At 41.1% G+C, this 24,582-nt stretch overlaps 1 protein-coding gene across 1 annotated transcript in view; it reads right to left on the bottom strand.

Moving 5' to 3' along the window:
* tmeff2a (transmembrane protein with EGF-like and two follistatin-like domains 2a) overlaps positions 1-24,582 on the bottom strand; it is a 197,228-nt gene that overhangs the window by 18,948 nt on the left and 153,698 nt on the right. The window contains exons 5-6 of the mRNA XM_014163911.2: positions 7,303-7,399; positions 3,319-3,467 (exon numbers count right to left, since the gene is read on the bottom strand). Coding sequence (XP_014019386.1) covers positions 3,319-3,467; positions 7,303-7,399 — 246 coding nt within the window. The remainder of the gene's footprint in view (positions 1-3,318; positions 3,468-7,302; positions 7,400-24,582) is intronic.

The following is a 24,582-nucleotide window of genomic DNA, read 5'->3' on the forward strand; positions in this document are numbered from 1 at the left end:
CAAAATGCAATATTTGCAATTTGGAAATGTTGGTGAATTGACATTGATTAAAGACACATCTTGTGAAAGTGATAGAGCTATTATTTTTTCATCTTACGATTACTTGAAATATACTAAATGACCAAAAAGTATGTGAACACCTGCTTGTCGAACATCTCATTCCAAAACCTGAGCATTGATATGGAGTTGGTCCCGCCATTGCTGCTATAACAGCCTCCACTCTTCTAGGAAGGCTTGCCACTAGATGTTGAAACATTGCTTGGACTTGCTTCCATTCAGGCATAAGAGCATTAGTGAGGTCGGGCACTGATGTTGGGCGATTAGGCCTGGCTCGCAGTCGGTCTTCCAATTCATCCCAAAGGAGTTTGGTGGGGTTGAGGTCAGGGCTCTGTGCAGGCCAGTCAAGTTCTTCCACACCAATCTAGACAAACCATTTTTGTATGGACCTCATTTTGTACACTGAAGCATTGTCATGCTGAAACAGGAAAGGGCCTTCCCCAAAATGTTGCCACAAAGTTGGAAGCACAGAATTGTCTAGAATGTTATTGTATGCTGTAATGTTAAGATTTCCCTTCACTGGAACTAAGGGGCTTAGCCCGAACCATGAAAAAAAGCCCCAGACCATTATTCCTCCACCACCAAACTTTACAGTTGGCACTATGCCTTAGGGCAGGTAGCGTTCTCCTGGCATCCGCCAAATGCAGATTCGTCCGTTGGACTGCTAGATGGTGAAGCGTGATTCATCACTCCAGAGAACGCATTTCGACTGCTCCAGAGTCCAATGTCTTTACACTACTACATCCGACACTTGGCATTGCGCATGGTGATCTTAGGCTTGTGTGCAGCTGTTCGGCCATGGAAACCCATTTCATGAAGCTCCTGACGCACAGTTCTTGTGCTGACGTTGCTTCCAGAGGCAGTTTGGAACTCGGTAGCGAGTGTTGCAACCGAGGACTGATGATTTTTAAGCGCTACGAGCTTCAGCACTCGGTGGTCCCGTTCTGTGAGCATGTGTGGCCTACCACTTCGTGGCTGAGCCGTTGTTGCTCCTAGATGTTTCCACTTCACAATAACAGCTCTTAAAGTTGACCGGGACAGCTGTAGCAGGGCAGATTTTTACGAACTGACTTTTTAGAAAGATGGCATCCTATGACAGTGCCACTTTGAAAGTCACTGAGTTCTTCAGTAAGGCTTTTTTAAAACCTTTATTTAACTAGGCAAGTCAGTTATGAACAAATTCTTATTTACAACCCATTCTACTGCCAATGTTTGTCTATGGCGATTGCATGGCTGTGTGCTCGATTTTATACACCTGTCAGCAACGGTTCTGGCTGAAATAGCCAAATCCACTCATTTGAAGGGGTGCCAACATACTTTTGTATATACAGTGTATATTGCAAAGTCATTTTATTTTAGAGAGACAAATAATCATGTTTTGTGACAAAACGCTATACAGTATATTCACCCCAAACAACAGAAACCCAATAGAAAAAGTATCCCAATTGTGTTTTAAACAGTAACGCTACATGCAATTAAGTATCAATACATAAATAAATAAATATAAAAATAATCTATTAGTTTCAACTATATTGTGCAAATATCACATAGACAATTTATTGTATCCAGAGGGTGAACAGTGTATACAATGTGGGTTTTATTTTTGGGACATTTAACATTTAAAGACATGCTCCGGAACTTTGGCGTCTACTAAGTCTTTTTTTTAAACTCATTTTGGGCTGGATGTGTCAATGTGTAGTTCATACATGCATAATCTATGAGCAGAATTACTGTTTTACCTCAATTAGACACGAAATCCCTAGTTTGAAAGCGATTGTTTTCCTGGAAGCTATGCTCTGCCATTTTCCCTACATTTTCCCCCATGTGGGCCAGTTCCCTAGCAATTCGATTTCCAGCCAATGAGCTTCAGCCCCTCGCCATTTGCGTGACAGCTAGCAAGATGCACACACAGCAGAGCGAGAGAGACAGAGAGCAATGAGGTGGTGCACATATCTGCACATATGGGACGTAGTAGGCAATGTTCATGGGCCACTTTTGGCTTGTGAGTGCTACTTTCATAACTACTGGCTAAAAGGTATACAACATTACCGGAGAATGTCTTGAAGCAACTTTTGAAACATTTTATGGTGGTTTTACAGATTTTTTCGATAGGTTAAATCAAGGGAAGATTTTTGAGTTTGACTATATACACGTTAGGGAAGGATATAACGTACAATAAGGGCATTGAAAGTCTGTCACAATTAATTTCCCGGCCAAGGATGGATTGATTCTCATTGTCGTAGTGACACAGCCCACTGTTTGCAGCCTCCCTATGTTTGCAGGCAGTAGCCTATTAAGGTAGCCTATTAATGTTACATTATTTGGGAAAACATTTAGAGAAACTAACTTATGACTGAACAGACAAATATAATGGAAATTATTTGCTAAATGACTCAAAAACCATATAGGACGTTCCATCCATCTGGACAGTAAATATAGCCAGCCATATATTTAGAATTTTGAATATTGTTGTAGATCTAGATATTCAGTTACATAGTATTTTTTTAATATTCCCCATGTATATGAATGTTTAAGTGCCATGTAAATGGATCACAATGTTCATTCTGTTAATCAGAGCTATCATGGCTGCCATTGAATGTTGTAGTGTCATGTTAATGCATCAATATGTAGAAGCCTCAAAAAGTATGAGAACAGCCATAACTCATAGACATAGAATAGGACCCATGAGCCTTCATTTCAGATGAAAAAATGCAAATGTAAAAAATATGGAATCAAACCCTTCATTTGCAATGAAAATCTAACAAATGTTGCTGTCACAGAACCCAACCACAGTGCCCATGCTTCATTATATGAATTGCTGGGCTCCATTTGCTGGGCTCCACATTTATGCTTGGTGAATAGGTTGGGTTCTAAGACATAATGATGGTGTTTTGTTGATGTGGTTGTGTGGTATTGCTTTGCACTGGATCAATTGTTGGACAAAAGAAAATTACAAAGGCCCCAATTGCTGATAAAGAATATTAACATTGTATTCAAGGACAGGCATGTTTCCACGTCAATATTCTGCAAGAGGAGGTTTTGATGGTTGTAAGGAGTTTGAAACTTCCAATATAGCACACATTTTATATTTGCAATTGATTGGTCTCCTAAATTACCAAATATTAATGTAATTTAAAATTAATTTAATATTAATGGGGCATATATTACTAAATATTAACGTAGAAAGAGGAGAAGGGAGAAGAAGAAGCAGAAGAAAGAGATACAGAAATACGTTTCGTATACCGTAGTAGCATATCTCACCTTGACAGTGGCCCAGGTATTTGACCTCGATCCGCTCCTGCTTCTGACATGACTCCTCCTTCACCTGGCAGGGGTTGTCATAGGAATGGCCATCCGAGGCGCAAACCGGGTTGAAGCTGATGTGGGAGCAGTCGATGTTACACACGCACCTGTCGCAAAGGATGGTGGAACACATCAGTAGTGGTCACACCAAAAAAAGAATAGAGTGATGGAGAACTGGAGTTCTTCAGGATTTGTCATTCAGTGAATCAGCGCCTGTGTCGAGTGTAGTCTATTGTGTTTCTTTTATCACATGTATGTGTGTCAGAGGGAGTGTTTGTGTGTGTGGGTGGGTGGGTGTATGTGTGTAGGTGTTTGTGTTTTTACTTTATGTGCACGATTCAACTTGTTTCTTTGTGGTGGATACTGCCTGTTCTGTTAACCATTTAGTCCATGAATTTCACTTTATATCTCAGTCGGAAAGTCTCTATGTGCATCTGAGCGTGTAGTGGGTGTGTGTATGTGGGTACGCACAGTACCAGTCTAAAGTTTGAACACACCTACTCATTCCAGGGTTTTTCTTTATTTTTACTATTTTCTACATTGTAGAATAATAGTCAAGACATCAAAACTATTAAATAACACATATGGAATTCTTGAGAGAATGCCAAGAGTGTGCAAAGCTGTTATCAAGGCAAAGGGTGGCTACTTTGAAGAATCTAAAATATAAATATAAACATTTCTTTAACACTTTTTTGGTTACTACATGATTCCATATGTGTTCTTTCATAGTTTTCATGTCTTCACTATTATTCTACAGAGTAGAAAATAGTACAAATAAAGAAAAACCCTGGAATGAGTAGGTGTGTTCAAACTTTTGACTGGTACTGTATGTATGTACGTGAATGTGTATATGTGCATAACTGACTGACTTACTGACTGTCTAACTGACTGTGTGTGCGGTCTTCATTGAAACGACAGTGTGTGAGAATGTGCGTGCATGAGTTAGCTTGTGTGTGTGTGTGTGACCCAAAGCGCTCAGTGAGCATGTTCAGCAGAAATTACACCAAAATTGCAGTCCCTAGACAGTTCTTGCTGAGTAGCTCTGAACGTTAGACACTGTAATTATAAATCTGTCATTATACTCTGCTCCTTTTTTATTTTCCCCTGGCCCAGAGCTGTCTATGAGGAAAGCACTGGCCTTGCTTCATACCCGCTCTCTGCCCAATTTGCATACTGCAAACACACACATTATCACACACACACAAACACTCTCGTACATAGAAATATAAATGTACATACTGTGAAATGGTATGCATGACCTATACGCACACACACACTCGCACTCACAAACAAACAAATAACACATACACAATCCCCCACCTGTTATTACCACATATACATGAATGCACATACAAAGACCCAGAAGTGACAATGCTTTCAGAGGCTTGCCATCCCGAGTGGCCATCTGTGGCGGTCATCAAGGATAATGTCTGTAGGCCATGCATTTTTAATAGAGCTTCTCACTTTCTCCACAATAGGCACTACCACTGCAATACTGCACTGCGTCAGCACATCCTCACACACACACACACACACACACACACACACACACACACACACACACACACACACACACACACACACACACACACACACACACACACACACACACACACACACACACACACATACACACACACCCACGCATGGGCGCACATTCTCTGGCCTACATATGCACACACACATAATATACAAAGGTGATAAGAATGTCGGTCTGTGTTTGTGTTTTAACCTTGCTTTTGTTGTTGTTAAACATTTCTGTAAGTTTTTACATTTCTTCATGGCTTCTGGAGGACTTATCCTTGGTGGGCTAAAAAAGACCCTAATAAAATAAAATAAAATCACACACACAAACGTACACTGAGTGCACCCCCTTTTGCCCTCAGAACAGCCTCAATTTGTCGGGGCATGGACTCCACAAGGTGTCGAAAGCGTTCCACAGGGATGTCGGCCCATGTTGACTTCAATGCTTCCCTCAGTTGTGTCAAGTTGGCTGGATGTCCTTTGGGTGGTGGACAATTGTTGATACACACGGGAAACTGTTGACTGTGAAAAACCCAGCAGCGTTGTAGTTCTTGACACACTCAACCGGTGCGCCTGGCCTACTACCATACCCCGTTCAAAGGCCCTTAAATATTTTGTCTTGCCAATTCACCCTCTGAACGGCCCACATACACAATCCATGTCTTAATTGTCTCAAGGCTTTAAAAACATTATTTACCTGTATCCTCCCTTTCATCTACACTGATTGAAATGGATTTAACAAGTGATATCAATAAGGGATAAAAGCTTTCACCTGGATTCACCTGGTCAGTCAGTTATGGAAAGAGCAGGTGTTCCTAATGCTTTGTAAACTCTGCGTATATCGAGACGGAGAGAGAGGGAGCAGAGATGAACAATAAGAGCGTGTATTGGTGTGCCTGTGTGTGAGGAGCACTTCTTAGTAGGATGTGTCTTATTGATTTGCACAGTGCCATGTGGTTTACACTCTATCTAAACTCAATGATTGCCTGCAGGCTTCCTGTGTACCTGTCCTCTAACGGCCACTTCCAGTCATGCACACACACATGCACACACATACACACACATGAAAATACACACACAAAAACATGCACATACAAATGCACACGGATACACGAATGCACACACACACGAACGCAGACAGAGGTACGCACACAGGCAGGCACACACTCTATCATAAAAACACACACACAAATATACATTTACATGCACACACAAACACACACACTTGCAAACACACACAGACTTTGATCTTATATGCACGCAAGCAGACACACACCACACAAACACACCTCATCACGTGCATGCACACACAGTCAGTGGCTAGACCACTCGGCACCCTTCCCTAGCCTCTTCCATGTCGTGCAAAACCACAGCTATAAACCCTATTGCTGCCGAATATAACATTGATTTTTTATAATCCCCAGCCTCATATTTCAGAGTAATCCTTCTAAAGGACTGATGGACAGAAAGAGGAAGGGAGGGAAGGAGAGAGAGGGATAGAGAGAGTAGGGGGAGAGAGACAGATAAAGAAAGAGAGAGGGAAATAAAAAGAGAATGATAGTAAGAGACGGAGAGAGAACGATGGGAACAGAGGCAGTGAAGCATGTTTGGGGCACTGAAGTGGGACTGAAGCAGGACACACACACAAACAAACAGATTGGAATGGGGAGTGTGTGTGTGTGTGTGTGTGTGTGTGTGTGTGTGTGTGTGTGTGTGTGTGTGTGTGTGTGTGTGTGTGTGTGTGTGTGTGTGTGTGTGTGTATGTTGGGGGATAAGGTGTGGGGGCCATTAAGCCTGATAAAGACCTTTTCCACCTTCCCTCTCTTGGTCTGTGGCACTCAGTCCATCCACCCTTTAAAGCCTATCCTCCCATGGGGCTGAAGAAGTCAATGGAGTTGAATTAGGGTTAAAAGAGGTGCACTGATGTGGCACTAAAGTGTTGGAAATGTAAACGGTGTACCATAAGGGAATTAAGGGTTGCATAAATGTGGTAAGACACAAAAATACACTCAGTCATTAATTTGTTCTTTCATTCGTCATTTGCTCATTTGTTTATTCATTTGTTCATTCTTTCATTCATTTAACCCCAATCAATTTGCTTATTGCTGAGTGCTGTGCAGAAATGAGTCGGGTACATGGTTGCTCATGTACTTGTAATGAGGTAGCCCTGCATGCCACTTCAACATCAGGGAAAGGGAATTTCCTCTTGGTTTAATGGTCAAGACATTGATTTCTCCCATGGGAGACCAGGATTCAGACCCCTCCCATGACATTTAGTATGACCCGCCTGGGGATTGAACCCCCAGCCTCCTAACTCAGGGTGGACACTAACTACAAGCCTACTGAGTTGGTACTACTGTTGCTGTTAACTTCCTGAATGAGTTGGCCAGCTGTGCACTAACCCTGAGGTTTACTTACCATACATCCTCAGCGTCCACATCACACTCCGCCCCAAACTGGCATATGTCACAGGTGGACGTCTCCTTCTGCCCAGTCTCTGCCGACCCCTCACCTCCTGAATGAGAGAGAGAGAGAGAGAGAGAGAGAGAGAGAGAGAGATATAAGTCTAACTAATTCATTTATTCGATGTTCTGAATTTGATTCATTCTCGCTGTTATAAAAATATGTCAGCATGCAGCCAGGCAATTCCTCTTGTTTCAGAGCGTGTGTTCACTACATGACAGGAGCAAGTGCACAGATCTCTCATGCACTAAATTATGTCATGTTAGAATGTAAGGATTTTTCTCCGCTGGGAGAGGACTGCAGATATTAGCATGTATGAGCCATACATTGACAAGTCGAGTCCACACAGAAGGTTTAAAGGACATTTGAAGGTCCACATTTGCATCACTTATTTAAAATGGTCAACTGGCCACTCACAACAACATGTGACATAACAATATGGTTATTTAATAAGCATATTAGTGGCCCATGCAGGTTCCATGGTCCAATCCACTAAGCCTTTGGTACCACAACTATCACAGACCCCTATTAGGCCCCTATAGACACCCATATAAACCCTGAGGTTCAATAAGATCCACACTACTTCTGCCAAAAAAAACTGTAAAACCCATTTGGCGAAAATCTCACAAGTCCTCAATCCCACAATGTTACCATGACCCCTAGCAACCGGAGCAAGGCGTCTCAAGTGCCTCTACATCCACCGTATCCAACAATCAGCCCATACTGTCTCTCTGATTCCTACTTTCCCTAACCTCCTTCCTTCCCTCTTTCCCTTCCTCCATCTCTCCCTGTCTCTCTCTCTGTCACCTGAAATCCCTGCTGATCTTTCTGGAGTCTCTCCTTTATTTCATCGTGATGATTTCTTTTCTGCAGTGCGCCGGCGGCTGGAGGGCTTAGCCCCCCACTGGTGCATAGCCACGACTCATCAGTACCGGGCGGGGGAAAAAGCAATCTGCCCAAACTCAAATTGCGTATCCCTCCTCTGAGGATCCCTGGTCCCCTTTCCCTCTTCCATCCCGGCCCTCTATTACTGAGTGCTATTTTTAAAAAGGTAGGGCCCGTGAGGAAGAGAAAGAAGAAGCAGGGAGAGAAGTATCATCTCCCAGTATCACATCCTTCATTTTTCCCCCAACTTGGGTTGTTGGAGTGTGTTCCCTTGTGGTGTTTGGAAATAACTTTTGGACTGGATTATCCTGGTTTATAGTCTAGCTTTCATCTGGTTTAGTGCCTGTTTGACCTGGTTTGTCCTGGTTTGTCCTGGGTTGACCTGGTTAGTCTGTTTTATTGTGTTTATTACATCAAGTTTTGTCCTTGTTTTGGTCTGTTCGCTGTTTGTTTTGTCTACTCTCTTACATACATGTAACTGCCAAAACATTGAAAACACAAGTAAATGAAGGATATAAAGTATCTGCTTCCACACAGGTGTGGTTCCTGGGTTAATTAAGCAATTAACATCCTATCATCCTTAGGGTCATGTATAAAAATGCAGGACAGTTCAATATTGTGGCCATTCATTTAGCTACCATGCTAAGCTCTCATAGGATGACAATGCCGCATTCCACAGGGCATGAGTGGTCACGGAATGGTTTGATGAGCATGAAAACGATGTAAGCCATATACCATTGCTTTCTCAGTCACCAGACCTCAACCCAATTGAATACTTATGGGAGATTCTGGAGCAACGCTTGAGACAGCGTTTTCCACCACCATCAACAAAACACCAAATTATGGAATTTCTCGTGGAAGAATGGTGTCGCATCCCTCCAAGAGTTCCAGACACTTGTAGAATCTGTTTGGTCTGGTTAGTGCTTTGGTTTGTGACCATTTTCTGACTGTTTCGGTGCCTATTTGGCCTGATATTTTCTGGTTTTGTCTGGATAGCACTTTCTCGAGGTTAAGTTTTCTCTGCTTCAGCAATCATTCTTACCATGCACATGCATTTGCCACGAAGTCCTTACACACCAGTAGAAAGGATAGAAAGGTAGAGAAAAACAAGAAAGGAGAAAGTTTCCTTGCAGTGAGAGTTTGAACATTTCTCCCCATTCCTCAATTTTAGTTTGAACCTGTGTCTGTGCCCTCAGGTCTTGGCAGAACATACATACCCACACACCCACCCACCCCTCCTGAATGCTTAAGATGCTCTCTCTTTTCCTGTCTCTGTGAAGACAGAACCCAGTCAGGCGAGAAATGTGTATATTCTGTATTCATGGGACTACTCTATAACTTAGATCTCTCCAGAAGGTAAGGTGAGCCTCAATTATCTTTGTCTGCAAAGCAGTAACAACACAACGATACCAACTGCAACTCAAACCAGAGAAAATATGCAAAAACGTTGTATTCACACTCTATCCCTCGAAAGCAATTTAGACATTTAACTTTATTTCAAAATATATCATACAAATTATACAAAAGTCTGTGTTGTGTTCAAATAAGGGTTCAACAGACTTGAGGTTGACAGTTCAATTATGTTGTTAATTTTCCTATCCAGGTTGAATTGATATGATTGACGGCTACTGATTGGATTAGCATACACAGATGTCTTCTACTTTCTCTGTTCTATAAAACTTTCAATCGTTTTATACTGAAACTGCATTTCAAACTGCATCCTTTGCCTCTCTATACTGTGTCAAACGCTACGTACACTTCACACAAATATTCTCACACACACACACACACACACACACACACACACACACACACACACACACACACACACACACACACACACACACACACACACACACACACACACACACACACACACACACACACACACACACACACACACACACACACACACACCTCTCTCCCCACCCACCCTACATTGTCAGTACAATTATGAAGTGACTTAGAACAACAGGCAGTGCTTTACCCTCTTTCCCTCATTCTCTTTTTCCTCCCAATCCCCACATCCCAGACTACAGTAGATCTGTGTCTTGGTAGCAACATTACACAACATCTCCCCTGTTCCTGTCTACTATCCCAAGTGTCAGAAGACACAAGCAGACAATGACTGTAACAATTAGCCATGTTTGTGCTCTTCACATCTCCCGGTATCGATCGGAAACAGAGGCAGACCAGCCCCCCCACTTGGAACCATTAGTAGGGAGGAGAGTGGAAGATACTACGCAGCACTGGGTTATAGTAATAACACCCCTGCCACACACAATGGCACGCATGTGTGTATGCACACACACTCATATACAAGCACACACGTATACACATGCACACACACACACACACACACACACACACACACACACACACACACACACACACACACACACACACACACACACACACACACACACACACACACACACACACACACACACACACACAAAGAGAGAGAGACATACAATCAATCTTTACAAAGGGGATGACAAAGAGAGAGAGAGAGAGAGAGAGATAAATGACATGCCAGAAAAGACATGTATAGTACAGTTAGATTTTGTTCTCAATAATAGAGCTCCCCACACTGACCAAGAGCCCTCTCTCAAACGAGAGAGAGAGAGAGAGAAAGAGAGAGAGAGAGACCGATGAAGAGAAAAGTCGAGCGAGAGACCGATGAAGAGAGGCAGAGCGCGAGATTTAGTGCACTACAGCACCACCTATCACAGGGATGATGAATGAAGCCCACACACCTCTGAAAAAAACACAGCGGTTCAAGAGCAACCTTGGTTACAAACACAGAGAGAGGGGAAAGGCATACACACTCTCAAACACACACAAAAGGGTGCATCCACAGATGATGAGGACTGTTGCTGGTGTGTGGTCACTAGGACAATGCAGCTTCAGAATGGAGTAAACCATATGGTTCCCTGTTATAACTGGTTGATCTCCATTACATTTCGACTCAGTAGAGCGTGATGATCGTAGTGTCAAAAGACACCATGCTACTTTTAATACTTGAACTGGCAATTAGCCAGTGTGCATAAGCAATGTGCAAGACCTCAATTCAAACAAACCTTCATTGCAGTATGTTTTTCTATTCAATTGATATAGCAGAATATGATCGGCTACTGCAGAAATAGCAAGTAGACTCCTGAAATGTAAATTTTACAAGTTTTCAGGAAAAAGGGATGTTGATATTATAACAGCAAGAACTGTGCTGGGTGAGCCATTCTTTTCTGTGGCAATTCCTTAGTATGGTGCACCACATCAACTCCAGTGTGGCACTGCTGCACTCAACAAGTTCAAAGAATTCAACTTTGAAATGATTTGAATTTAAAAGTTCAACCACTGACACTGTCAAGACATGCTTGATGGAATCTTGCCGTTTGGTGTAGGCTACTTCCAGGTCGAGGTCATTGATAGGGACTACGCAATCATGAACTACATAGAGTAAAGGACTATACACCATCTGAACCATAATCTGTCTGTACTGAGAGACCATCCATTATTAGAAGACTTGTACTGAATTAAACGATTAAAACAATCAATCAAAATGACATTATCAACAGCCGGATGCCCCTAAGCATTGAATCTACGAATCTGATACACAGGTCCCACGTACCAAGGAATAGAGGCAGCAGCCAAACAATCCATAAACATAATGGACATTGATATTGAAAAAGGTGAAAGATGATACCACTGAAGCATAGATTACATTTTTCCATTTATTTTCTTTTTTATTTATTGTTTATAGCACTTTTTACAAAGCCATTTGTCACCAGCAGCCTAACAAAAAGTCCCTGCCTGAATCCCCAAAAGCAAGCCAAGGGCGACAGAAGAAATGACAGGGATGACAAAATGACAAAGAATATGAGACATGGCGATAATGACTGCGATGTAAATAATGATACTATTAAGGGATTTGATGAGAAGCAACGGCAAAACACAAAACTTGCAAATATCCTGCAGGGGAGGATGAGGAAAGTAGAATTTCTATGAAAAAGAACCATCAACCATCTCAAGCTTCAATTTTCATAAAAGGACACATGCATATATTACCTATACTTTGTATACTGTATATTACAGCGACATGTTCAATTGGTTTGTATGCCATTGGTAAAGTATCTAAAAAGGTTGCAAATCATTTCAAAGGTAGAAAACAACAATAAAATAGAGGTTTAAAAACGAAAAGATTAAGGGCAAGTGCAAATGTCTAAATTGGTGATGACATGTTTAAGCTTCGTTGTTTTATTTAATCTGAAACAGTGACAAATATCATACAGCTCTAAACTATGTGTGGCCTTTGAAGATTTCACCATTATATTTATATATAAGGTTATTGAAAATGTGGGTGAGCTATAGGCTTGCCTACACACTATAGTGCAACGGATTGGATGACTGATCGGTCTATCCTAAACCATTAAATGACAAAGAAATCCTTTGAGGGACCCCAGGATCCTAATGTTGACAGTGCTAGATGATTTAATGGGTAATTCTCATGCTTTAGCACGACCCAATCATGTGCTGACACCTATCACTCCACAATGAGGCGTGCTCTGGAATACTGATGAAATGATTAAATATTGTTAGAACAAATACTTTTTCATGGCTTAGTAGACAGTGACACCTTTTACAACAACATTCTACTGTATTTTCACTACATTTTTCAACTGAGGAAATGCAGGGACATTATCACTTTCCCGTACCCAGAATTTAATCCTGTTCCTGGACTAAAAAGCACTATCAATGGACATTTTCCATAGACCCAATGAAAATCATGATAGGTCTAAATCTAACTTCAAACATGGTCTGGAACACATACGGTATGTCAGGCTCAAGAATGACTTCGGAATTGGACGTCTATCCATGTCCTGAGGACTTCTGGAAATGCCTATATAACCGGCCACTAAGGGAAACAGTAAATCAAATCTAATGTAGTTATTAACATCAAGTAGGCTTGGGTCTTGCTAGGGTGCTGTGGATGGGGGTGGTGGATGAGCGTAATCCCATGACTCTAGATCCTATGACTCTGGATCCCATGATTCTGGATCCCATGACTCTGGATCCCATGACTCTGGATCCCGTGACTCTGGATCCCGTGATTCTGGATCCCGTGACTCTGGATCCCGTGACTCTGGATCCCGTGATTCTGGATCCCGTGACTCTGGATCCCGTGACTCTGGATGCCATGACTCTGGATCCCATGATTCTGGAACCCATGATTCTGGATCCCATGATTCTGGAACCCATGATTCTGGATCCCATGATTCTGGATCAGAAGGTTGCGTGTTTGATCCCAGTGGTGGACACTCGTTATTATGATTTTTTTTTTAACCCTATCCCAAACCTTAACCCTTACCTTAAAAATGTGGAATAAGTGCCTAGTTGTTATGTTTTAACCAAATCGAAAACCTTAACCTTCTAAATTTGACGTTTGGAGCAACTTCGAAATTTGACAAGAAACAGAACGATATTTGAGCAGGAGGACTCAACCCAGGGTGTCAAAAACACTTCAAATTTGACATTAGGACCAACTTCAAAATGTTACATTTGGAGGAATGAGTATAAATGTCTAATTCTGCAGTTAAATCCATACATAATAGTTACAGACTACCAATGTGGAACAACATATATCAGAAAAACTACTTGGTTTACTGTAGTAAAATAATTGTTATTTTCTATATTTGCAATAGGCTAGTTGTCCAATTGCTCACCCAGCGAGGCTTTACATTTTCCAAATATCACAAAGTCAAATATCCTCAAACAATGTTTAATCATCTATTTCAGTCTTCGATCTCTCTTTAGTAATTACTAGTGCTGAGTGCTTTTTGAGGTCGGTTCAGTTTCAGTTCGATTATTTAAAAAATAATCACGATTTTTGACTTGGGTTTCGATAATTTTATTAAACATTAAATGCACTATGCATTATGTGGGTTGAATGCCATAACACAGAATAAAACAATTAATAAAAGTCCCATGATGGTAGTGACTGCCCATCACTGCTTATTTATTCACATTACTTTAATAAAATATTACATTTGTTTTCTTTAATTATTATTATTATTATTATTATTATTATTTCATTCCAAGTCCTCATTTCAACAGAGCTGCTGCCTATGCTGTCTGACAAAATCACTATTTTAGTAGCTCTTCAAAGTAAATAAGGCATACTTTTACTACTTCTGAATACCAATTTCACTGAAAAAACTGGACAAGGTGGGCTGTCACATTTATGAAAACATTATTTGTGATTTATTCAAACATGTTTTGTTTCCCCTCTCAAAGCGATTTCATTGCTTGCAATCAATGCAGCATGAATAAAAATCAGGTCTACTAGTTTGAATCATGTAGGGGAATGTGAACCAATAAAGCAAATTCATGATGAGTAATGAGGAACAATTCAAACCTCGTGAGAAAAGACTACCTAGGATCTTGGTCACGGTAAGCATTGTGATTGATTTTATTCAACGTTTGTCTGTGTGGTTGTAGTCAGAATTTGATTTTATTCAACGTTTGTCTGTGTGGTTGTAGTCAGAATTGTAAGCAGTAACGTTATTAGTGATTGCTCCATATCCACATTTTGTGCTCTTGAGTCTGAAACATTTTGGCATGGCATTCTAAGGTAAAAGACAATGTTGCTAGCTAGCTTCTATGAACAGTGAAACAGGACTAGGTCAAGATTAACATTTTGCAAGGAGGTAATGTTAGTTGGCGAAACACCATGATATTTACCAATTGGTCAAGAACTTTGAATTCACCAAGCCAAGAACTAATTAATGTTTGCTGAGGAGTGCACACCGCTTGAGCTAGCTAACTAATGCTTTGGTGCTTGTGCACGACATCATCTGCAATCACTTTGCAGCAGCATTTAGTGTGCCATTTAAAAAATATATTTTGTGAGGTAAAAGTAATAAAAAAAAAAAGTTTATGTATTTGCATCAAAACAGACATTTTGCCCATGGCTACAGTTTGCCCATTGCTGCCTTCATGTTGTAAATGTGGTGCAAAGGTGACATACAGACTTATTGAAATGGGATGTGGAGTTCATTTTAGCACTTGAACAGTGTTACTTTACATTATGGGGGTCCATTTATCAATACATTAAAAATGATTTGACAAAAATAAAAATCATTCAACGTATGTGCATATGACTGGATGCATGCATAAATCAATAGATCATTGAATCAAACATTTCATAATGAAAAAAATTATAATTTCATGAACAAAATTTTTATTTAAGGTCCATGATGCTTGCCTACTACATTTGTGCTGCTTTGTCTACCCATTCTAAGGCTATACAGTGTTGATGATTACTGTTGTCACGTCCTGGCCAGTATAAGGGTTAATTGTCATTGTAGTTTGGTCAGGACGTGGCAGAGGGTATTTGGTTTATGTGGTTCGGGGTGGTGTTTTTGTAGTAAGGGCATTTGATTTAAGTATTCCAGTGTTTTTGGGCACTGTTTGAGATTCATGTAATTCTATGTTTAGTCTAGGTAGTCTGGTCCTATGTTTAGTTAATTGGGGTGGAGACTCTCAATTGAAGGCAGGTGTGGTCTATTTGCCTTTGATTGAGAGTCCCATATATTAGGGTGTATTTGTGTTTGTCATTTGTGGGAGATTGTATGAGCCTGAGAAGACTGTTCGGTGATTGTGAGTTTGTTTTGTTGTGTTCATTTTGAGTTAATAAATGTTCAAAATGAACAAACACAGTCCTGCTGCATTTTGGTCCTCCTTTACCGACGATAACCGTGACAACTGTTATTAGACGTTGTTTTAATACCAATAGAAAAATTGCTCCGAATGTCAGTCTTTAGGTTTTATGGTATTTCTATTCTCTTTTTTTCAGTGTTGTGTGAATATGGAAATGTAAGGGGTGTTCAGAATTGGTGTCAAGTACGTCCCAACTTTTGCATCATTACAAGTTAAAGCACCCACATTACGGCCGTACTGTCCGTTACCCATGTACATACATTGACTGTCCATGTGCATTTAAGACCTGGAATGCCTTAATTGTGCATCAAAGTAAAGTCCACTCAACGAAGGTTACTCCAAATCTGACTGAGAAGTGGTCCTTCACTGGATGTGGCGGATGGAAAACCAGTCTGAAATACAAACTGGCAAACTACCGCACTCGCCTGAGAAGACTGAGATGTCCAGAGGTGACGATAAACTCCTTGAAGCACAAACCTGCAGGGAAGTCAAGTGCAGCATATGGCGTTAAAAAGACAAAGAGAGCAGAAGTGAACTTTTGCCCCACATATCCCTCAGGAGAAACAGAAGAGAGCCTCGAGGACATGTGGAAAGCTCTACTTTCCAATGTGAAGAAAAGGAACAACAGAGACAGTGAAGTTCAAAATGGAGAAGATGTTTGCATACAGGAGACATGAAGTTGTCCGTGACGCACACCTTGGTAGAGGACTTCACTGCAGATGGCCTGCGCTCTTTGAAGTCATTCAGGTAAGTTAACCATGCTTGTCTTATTGTTGATCTATTGGGTATGTTATCTGAAGGTAGAAGATTATTGTCCCTCAGCTTGCCACATAAGTGAGCCTTATTCAGAGTTAACACAATTTGTTCTGACTGCCTAGTTATTTCTCTCCCTATAGAGAACCCTATAGTTTGATGCTTGTGTGATCATCTCCAGTCTATTTTCCTTTCTGCAGTTTTTTATCTAATTTGTTTAATTACTATGTTCAGGTCAATGCTGAGTTTAAGAGAATCACCACAACCCCACCCCACACCAGTCCAAATGTCTTTCTCAACTTGAAATACACTCAGATAACCTGCTGAAGTTGTTCCAAAGAAGAGGAGGACAGCTGGGCAGAAGACTCATATCAATCATGGCACCTATGGCTGATGTAATAATTCCTTATGCTTCAAAAGACACATTCATATGTAGTTCTACACCAAAAGTTTATTCAAAAATCGTTCTCTTTTCTTAGAATAGCAACATAGATGTTGGACGAGAGTGCATCATAAAGGGAGTGTGTGTCTATGGGTGAAGACCCAGAAAACCTTGTTCAGGAATATGTGGTTTGTTAATAGATTGAAGTGTTTCCTTCTTCCTTCTTCTTTCTCTTCCTCTCCTCCTCTCCTGTTCCGTGCCACCATCATATTCTATCACTAGCTATTCTATTACTGTGTCATCTCCTCTGTCTTCCATCTTGTTTCATTAGCTGCGGTTAGATGCACCATTTTTTTCTTCTGAATGTTATTATTCAGATTTGTCTTTTTTTATTTGCATGAATGCTGAATACAGTGATCAAATTGGCTATGTCTCAAATGTAATCTGAATGGAAATCTTGGTTAGAACCACTTTTAATTTTAGCCTTGTAATAGGCGGAGTTCAAATATTACCAGCAGTTCTTGATTTAGTTGACACTTAAAAGGACTCCAGTCTTGATTTATTTCCGTCTGTTTCAAGCTCTTGTGCTTCATGAGCTATACTTTTTGCAATCTAGAGTCCCTAACTGTAAACACTTTATTGATGAATGATTAATCTTGTATGATTGACAAGTTTTGCCTTTCTGTCTTGTTCAGGGCATGGATGAAGAGTCCACCAAGGCAGCCATTGAGGACACAACTGTGGGGATCTACATTATCAAAGACCATGCTTTGAGTGAGGAACCAGAGGACACTGGGATTGTCCTTGAAGGCGTCAAGGTGCTGTAGGATCTGGGCAATGTAGCATTTGCTGTTGCAATGCTGTTCGGCCTCATGCATGACATGAACCTCAGTTACCCTACTGAGCTCCGCTATACCTTTGAAGTCTTTCTGAAGGTTTTTTTGGAACTGAATGGGGACAAACTTTCTAACAAAGCTGTTGCATTTAAAAACAGGCTGTTTCAGTGAGCTGTTTTGTTGTGTTTAAGACTATATGTTTGACTTATGTTGAACTTGTTAGATTGTTCACAAAAACTCAAAACAGAATGAGCATGTCCAAAGATGGAGCTATTGTGATTTTGTTAGATATTTTGTATGGTGTTTTGAGTAGATGCTCTTAATTTCTTTGCTGCTTATGGAAAAAGTTCAGTTTCTCTTTGTAGTGACTTTTAGTCAATAAAATTAACATGCACAAATATGTACGCATACCTACCTCATTCTTTGTCTATGTTACTCCTTATGAAAAATAACTACCTAATTTTGTAACAAAATGCATTAGAGAGAGTGCCCAATCATTGTGAACACAACACTTCTTATTGTTTTTATACAGATATATAGCCTACAGCACTGTGATTTAGACCTGTGCCATTCATTGAACACTGAATGTCAGTGAATGGACACTGATACACATGGTCTCTTGCTCCTTGGTTCCACATCTTTTTATTTCCCTATTCATTTGTGTAAATTCAAACACTAAAGTAGGAAATGGCAGCATTTAATCTTGTGCTCACATTAATAATTATGTAGAACCTTCTACATAATTATGAGCAATATCATCAATAAAATAATGTTCATTATTAAGTAGTGATCAGGTTTAGGGAACATGATCAAATCCATTTGAAGCTACACATTTACTTCAAATAAAATGAGCTTTACCAAATCATGTTAAATGTATTCTATTACATTACAATATATTTACTTGAACAAATTATATTTGCTTGACAATAAAAAAAGTAAACTGAAAAATAAAATGTGTTTGTCTAACATCATTCATGTGGAACCGATATGTAAAGTAAGTAAATTCAAAGCACCATTTCTTTCAGTTAGATCATGTATTTTCAGGTAGAGATACCTCTCCAAGCAACTTCTCTCTATCCCTCTCGATCGTACATTCTTCTCTCCCTCCCCGTGTCTGCCCCACACAGGCCGGACAAGTAGTAATGCAATGGATTATAGTCATTGTAGTTAATTACCATGTTTTCTGTACTAAACTATGTAGAACATTTGTCTCCCTAATACATTGAACATTTCGGGCTTGATTCAATTTATCTCCAGAGAAACAGCATTGAGCTCAAAGAAAAAAACAGAACGAAATGGAACGCTGGGCCACGATGGGTAGCGATGCTTTGTGGGGTGTCAGTTGTTGTGTGCAAGGGTCCCTGGTTCGAGCCCAGGTTGGGGTGAAGAGAGGGACGGAACCTACACTGTTACATTGATGCTGTTGACCTGGATCATTGGTTGCTGCGGAAAAGGAGGAGGTCAAAGGGGGGGGTGAGTGTAACTGATGTGAAATGTCTAGTTAGTTAGCGGTGGTGCGTGCTAAATAGCATTTCAATCAGTGACGTCACTCGCTCTGAGACTTGAAGTAGGGTTTCCCCTTGCGTTGCAAGGGCTTTTGTGGCGCGATGGGTAAAGATGCTTCGTGGGTGTCAGTTGTTGATGTGTGCAAGGGTCCCTGGTTCGAGCCCAGGTTGGGGCGAAGAGAGGGACGGAACCTACACTGTTACACTTGGCACACCTGTATTTGGGGAGTTTGTCCCATTCTTCACTGCATTCTTCACTCCTCTCAAGCTCTGTCAGGTTGGATGGGGAGCGTCGCTGCACAGCTATTTTCAGATCTCTCCAGAGATGTTAGATCGGGTTCAAGTCCAGGCTCTGGCTGGGTCACTCAACAACATTCAGGTACTTTTCCCGAAGCCACTCCTGCGTTGTCTTGGCTGTGAGCTTAGGGTCATTGTCCTGTTGGAAGGTGAACCTTCGCCCAAGTCTTATGTCCTGAGCACTTTGGAGCAGGTTTTCATCAAGGATCTCTCTGTACTTTGCTCCTTTCATCTTTCCCTCGATCCTGACTAGTCTCCCAGTCCCTGCGGCTGAAAAACATCCCCACAGCAAGATGCTGCCACCACCATGCTTCACCATAGGGATGGTGCCAGGTTTCCTCCAGATGTGACGCTTGGCATTCAGGCCAAAGAGTTCAATCTTGGTTTCACCAGACCAGAGAATCTTGTTTGTCATGGTCAGAGTCCTTTAGGTGCCTTTGGCAAACTCCAAGTGGGCTGTCATGCACCTTTTACTGAGAAGTGGCTTCTGTCTGGCCACTCTACCATAAAGGCCAGATTGGTGGAGTGCTGCAGATATGGTTGTCCTTCTGGAAGATTCTCCCATTTTCACAGAAACTCTAGAACTCTGTCAGAGTGACCATGGGATTGTTGGTCACCTCCCTGACCAAGGCCATTCTCCCCCGATTGCTCAGTTTGGTCGGCCGGCCAGCTCTAGGAAGAGTCTTGGTGGTTCCAAACTTCTTCCATTTAAGAATGATGGAGGCCACTGTGTTCTTGGGGAACTTCAATGCTGCAGACATTTTTGGTACCGTTCCCCAGATCTGTGCTTCGACACAATCCTGTCTCGGAGCTCTATGGACAATTCCTTCAACCTAATGGCTTGGTTTCTGCTCTGACATGTACTGTCAACTGTGGGACCTTATATAGACAGGTGTGTGCCTTTCCAAATCATGTCCAATCAATTTAATTTACCATAGGTGGACTCCAATCAAGTTGTAGAAACATTTCAAGGATTATCAATGGAAACAGAATGTACCTGAGCTCAATTTCGGGTCTCATAGCAGAGTCTGAATACTTATGTAAATAAGGCAAACTTATTTTCTTTGTCATTATGGGGTATTGTGTGTAGATTAATGAGAAAAATACATTATTAAATCAATTTTAGAATAAGGCTGTAATGTAACAAAATGTGGGAAAATTCAAGGGGTCTGAAAACTTTCTGAATGTACTGTATATTCTCTCAACTCCCTTTCTTTCCTTTCCCCTCCAAAATAACCCAAAATGGCCATGAGTCCGTGACAGGTAGCTAGTAACAGTACAGTGGGAACAAGTTTGATTTATAAGGTCCCAAACTGGGTCATTCATTTTGAATGGATTAAGGGGGTTTAGAATTATTGGAGGAATTAAAGCTTGAAACTTCCTTTTTCACAGCTTTGAGAGGATTAGACCCTGTTCTCTCTCTGGCTCGCTGTTTGGCTGCTACTGCTGTGGTGGCAGAGAGTGGTTCTACTGTACTCAGGTCTGCTTCCCAAATGCACCCTTTTCCCTTTATAATGCACTACTTTTGAACAAGGCCCATAGAACTCTGTTAAAAAGTAGTGCACTATATAGGGAAAGGGGTGCCATTTGGGAAGAATCCCACGTCTGGGAAGGCTGCTCTGTGTACCACTGTGTACAACTGCTCTTCTCTCTTGCCCACTGGGCACAAGGTCAACTGCAGAAGAGCATTCTTCTCTCCACTCTGTATGCACGCAGATGGACAGAGAGCAAAATATGTCCGGCACAAACATATACATACTGGTTCACGTGGACGTACACACACAGCCAAGCACGCTCATCCTCGACAATGACATAACGCGTCTACACACACATGACCATACACATTCAAAGTAGATACATGTTTACGTATAAACAAAAGCATGTATGCACACACATGCAAAAACATGCACACACATGCATATACGATATACCCATAAGCATAGTATTTTGAACACAAACATGCAAGCACGCACCCACACACCCACCCACAGAAGTGCACACGCACACATAATCCATATAGTTCTCATCACATCTTGCATCAGCATGTTCATTGCAAATTCAATTAATTCCCCTCTACAACCTGCAACATACTTGCTCTCTAAGCCCCATGTTGTGCTTGATACACAGCAGTAAGACAGGGAAGAACAAATAGCCTCTCTCTCCCCCTATCTCTCTCTCACACACACATCCACACTCTCTCTCTCTCTCTCTCTCTCTCTCTCTCTCTCACTCTCTCTCCATCCATCTCCATCTCTCTCTTTCTACCTCTCTCCGTCTCTGGTGTCTGTGTCTCTCTCTGTCTCTCTCTCACCCCTTCCATCACCCCTCCCCCCTCTCTCTCGCTCTCCATCCATTTCCCTCCAGAGCACTCAGTGCAGCACGCATCAAGTGCACTCTCAGTGGAGAATAAACTCCTAGTAGCAGCTATGAGGAGCAGCTTTACATACGGTATGCTCCAGAATAGGTCTGCACCAGGGACAAGAGCTGTAGAGGCTAGAGGGGCTAGAGGGATACTTATTTCTGTCTAAGGAAAGAGGGGAGGAGGTTGAGACAAGGTAAGGTAAAAGAGAGGGTTGGCCTGGAGAGGACATTTGTGTGAGTGTGTTTGTGCATACGTGGAAAGAGAGACAAAGCTACAGGGTTGAAAACATAGGATGTCTGAGAATGATGTATGACAATACACATTAGTTATAATGTGAGAGAGTTTCAGATGAGAGCAATGAGGATGATATATAAGTCTGAGTCTGGTGTTGGGTTGAAACAGGTGTACCAAAGCACACAAACGACTGAAATGTCCTTTCATGAAGATGAATATTTAAATATATGAAGTCAGATAAGACAGCATAGGACACTAATTATTCAGCCTTAGCCTATCTCCTCAATGCACCCTTTGTGATACTACAAAATACCCTGTCATTCTCCAGAAATGCTATTCAAAACAACTTAGTCAAAACACCTTACACCTATACACACAGTATGGAATCAAACCCACAGCTCTGGTGTTGCCAGCACCACTCCAACCCACTGAGCCATGGGAATAGATTCTTGGCTGTATTTTCCTGTTGACTGTGCTATGTGCTGCAGAGTGTGAAACAGAAGTGTTTTAGTTCCCCATCAGCCCATCTGCTCACTGATACGGAAGATATGGAGATAAGACGCTGTTATGGCCAGGCGCCAATACAGTACTAGAGATTAACACCGGTAACAGGGATCCCGGGACTGTCCCCGGACCACTCTTCACATTTCCCGAAAAAATAAAATGACAAGATCCGGGAAATTACAACATTTTCTCCCAATGTCGCACTAATGCAATTCCGCAAAATACAGAACATGCGCAGCGGCAGATTGGCAAAAAATGTAATGGCACATTATCCAAACAGGTATTGCATGGAAGCCTTTAGACTAGCGTATTTACTTCACAAAAAGTCGCCTTAAATTCAAAGCACACCCATATTTGACACTGCCAGACTGCACATGAGACCAGAATGCAATTTAGAGTTATCATCAGAACAGAACATTCGTTCCAGGTCTGACGAATTGAATGCATGTATCAAATTCTTGTTTATATTAAAATTCCCAAAGTCATATCCAAACATTATACTAATTTAAAGCAATAGTCATGTGGTCACCAAGATTATAATTTCAGCACCGTTTTGATTGTGACAGCGTCATAGCGCGGCTTTGGAACAAGAGTGGGGAGTCGTCTAGATAGAAATGTCAGATTTTTGTTCTCACTGAATCTCTTGTTGGATATTTGGTAACAATTAGGCTGGGGAAATGTTAGCTAAATTGAGGTGAGTGCTAAAGATAATCTTTATTCTAGTTTGCTCATATACAATATTAGTTGATCAGAACATTTTGCTAGCATGTTATACAAGTGGATTTTGCACTTCACTCACGTAGTAGCCTGTCCTACTCCTGACCAAAAGCCGGTGACTTGTCTGATAATCAATCAATGTGATTTTGTTTTACAAAATCTCTGTCTGTATATTTGTTTAATTGATTGCTGGCTGGACAAGTGGAAATGGTAGCTCATTATTTATTTTACTAATCTATCACTGATCAAAAACATTTAAATTGCAATAATGTAGCCTAAATCGAGTGTATTATTTATCTGTTGACTCACGTCAATAGAGGCTATTTTCCTATAGCGCCAATCCCACTGAAACCCTGTCTAGTTTGAGAATTCCTAACCTTAATCTGTAATCCATAGGTAGCATTACCACAGCGCTATAACATTTTCCCCGCTTCTCTGCGCTGTCTTGTATTGCTTCCCATATGAGAGCTTCGGTAGAGAATGTGCGATCAACAAACAGTATAAGAGTAGATATAGATATTTTTTTTAAACAGAGTTGATCTCAGTTAAGATACCTTGATATTTAAACAATTTTCTCTCTTCATCTCCCTGTTATTCATGAGCTGATCTGATATCTGCATAATCGTCAACTCAATGTTAGGAGACATTCTGTTACTCGTTTGAAGTTATCTAGCAAGTTTAGCAACTTCAGTCATTTGACTTTTGTTTGACTGCCGTTACAAAGTTTGTATGATTCGACAATGCTATAGCCAACTTGGGGTGCTCTCTGAGACCTGAGCATGCGCTGTGTCGAGATAGCCTAAGCCTACTGCTGTAATGCACTGAATTATTTGAGGCACATGATAACGCTTTGAAATTATGAACGGCCTATTTCCAATTCACAACAATGTCATTGGCGATCAAAGTAACACTATCATTACTAACAGTTTCACTTTCTGTGAAATCTTTACACTCACATCTACAGTTGAAGTCAGAAGTTTACATACGCCTCAGCCAAATACATTTAACCTGTTAGGGCTAGGGGGCAGTATTGACACGGCT

The sequence above is a fragment of the Salmo salar genome, chromosome ssa21, assembly GCF_905237065.1.
Source record: "Salmo salar chromosome ssa21, Ssal_v3.1, whole genome shotgun sequence".
Taxonomy (NCBI): domain Eukaryota; kingdom Metazoa; phylum Chordata; class Actinopteri; order Salmoniformes; family Salmonidae; genus Salmo; species Salmo salar.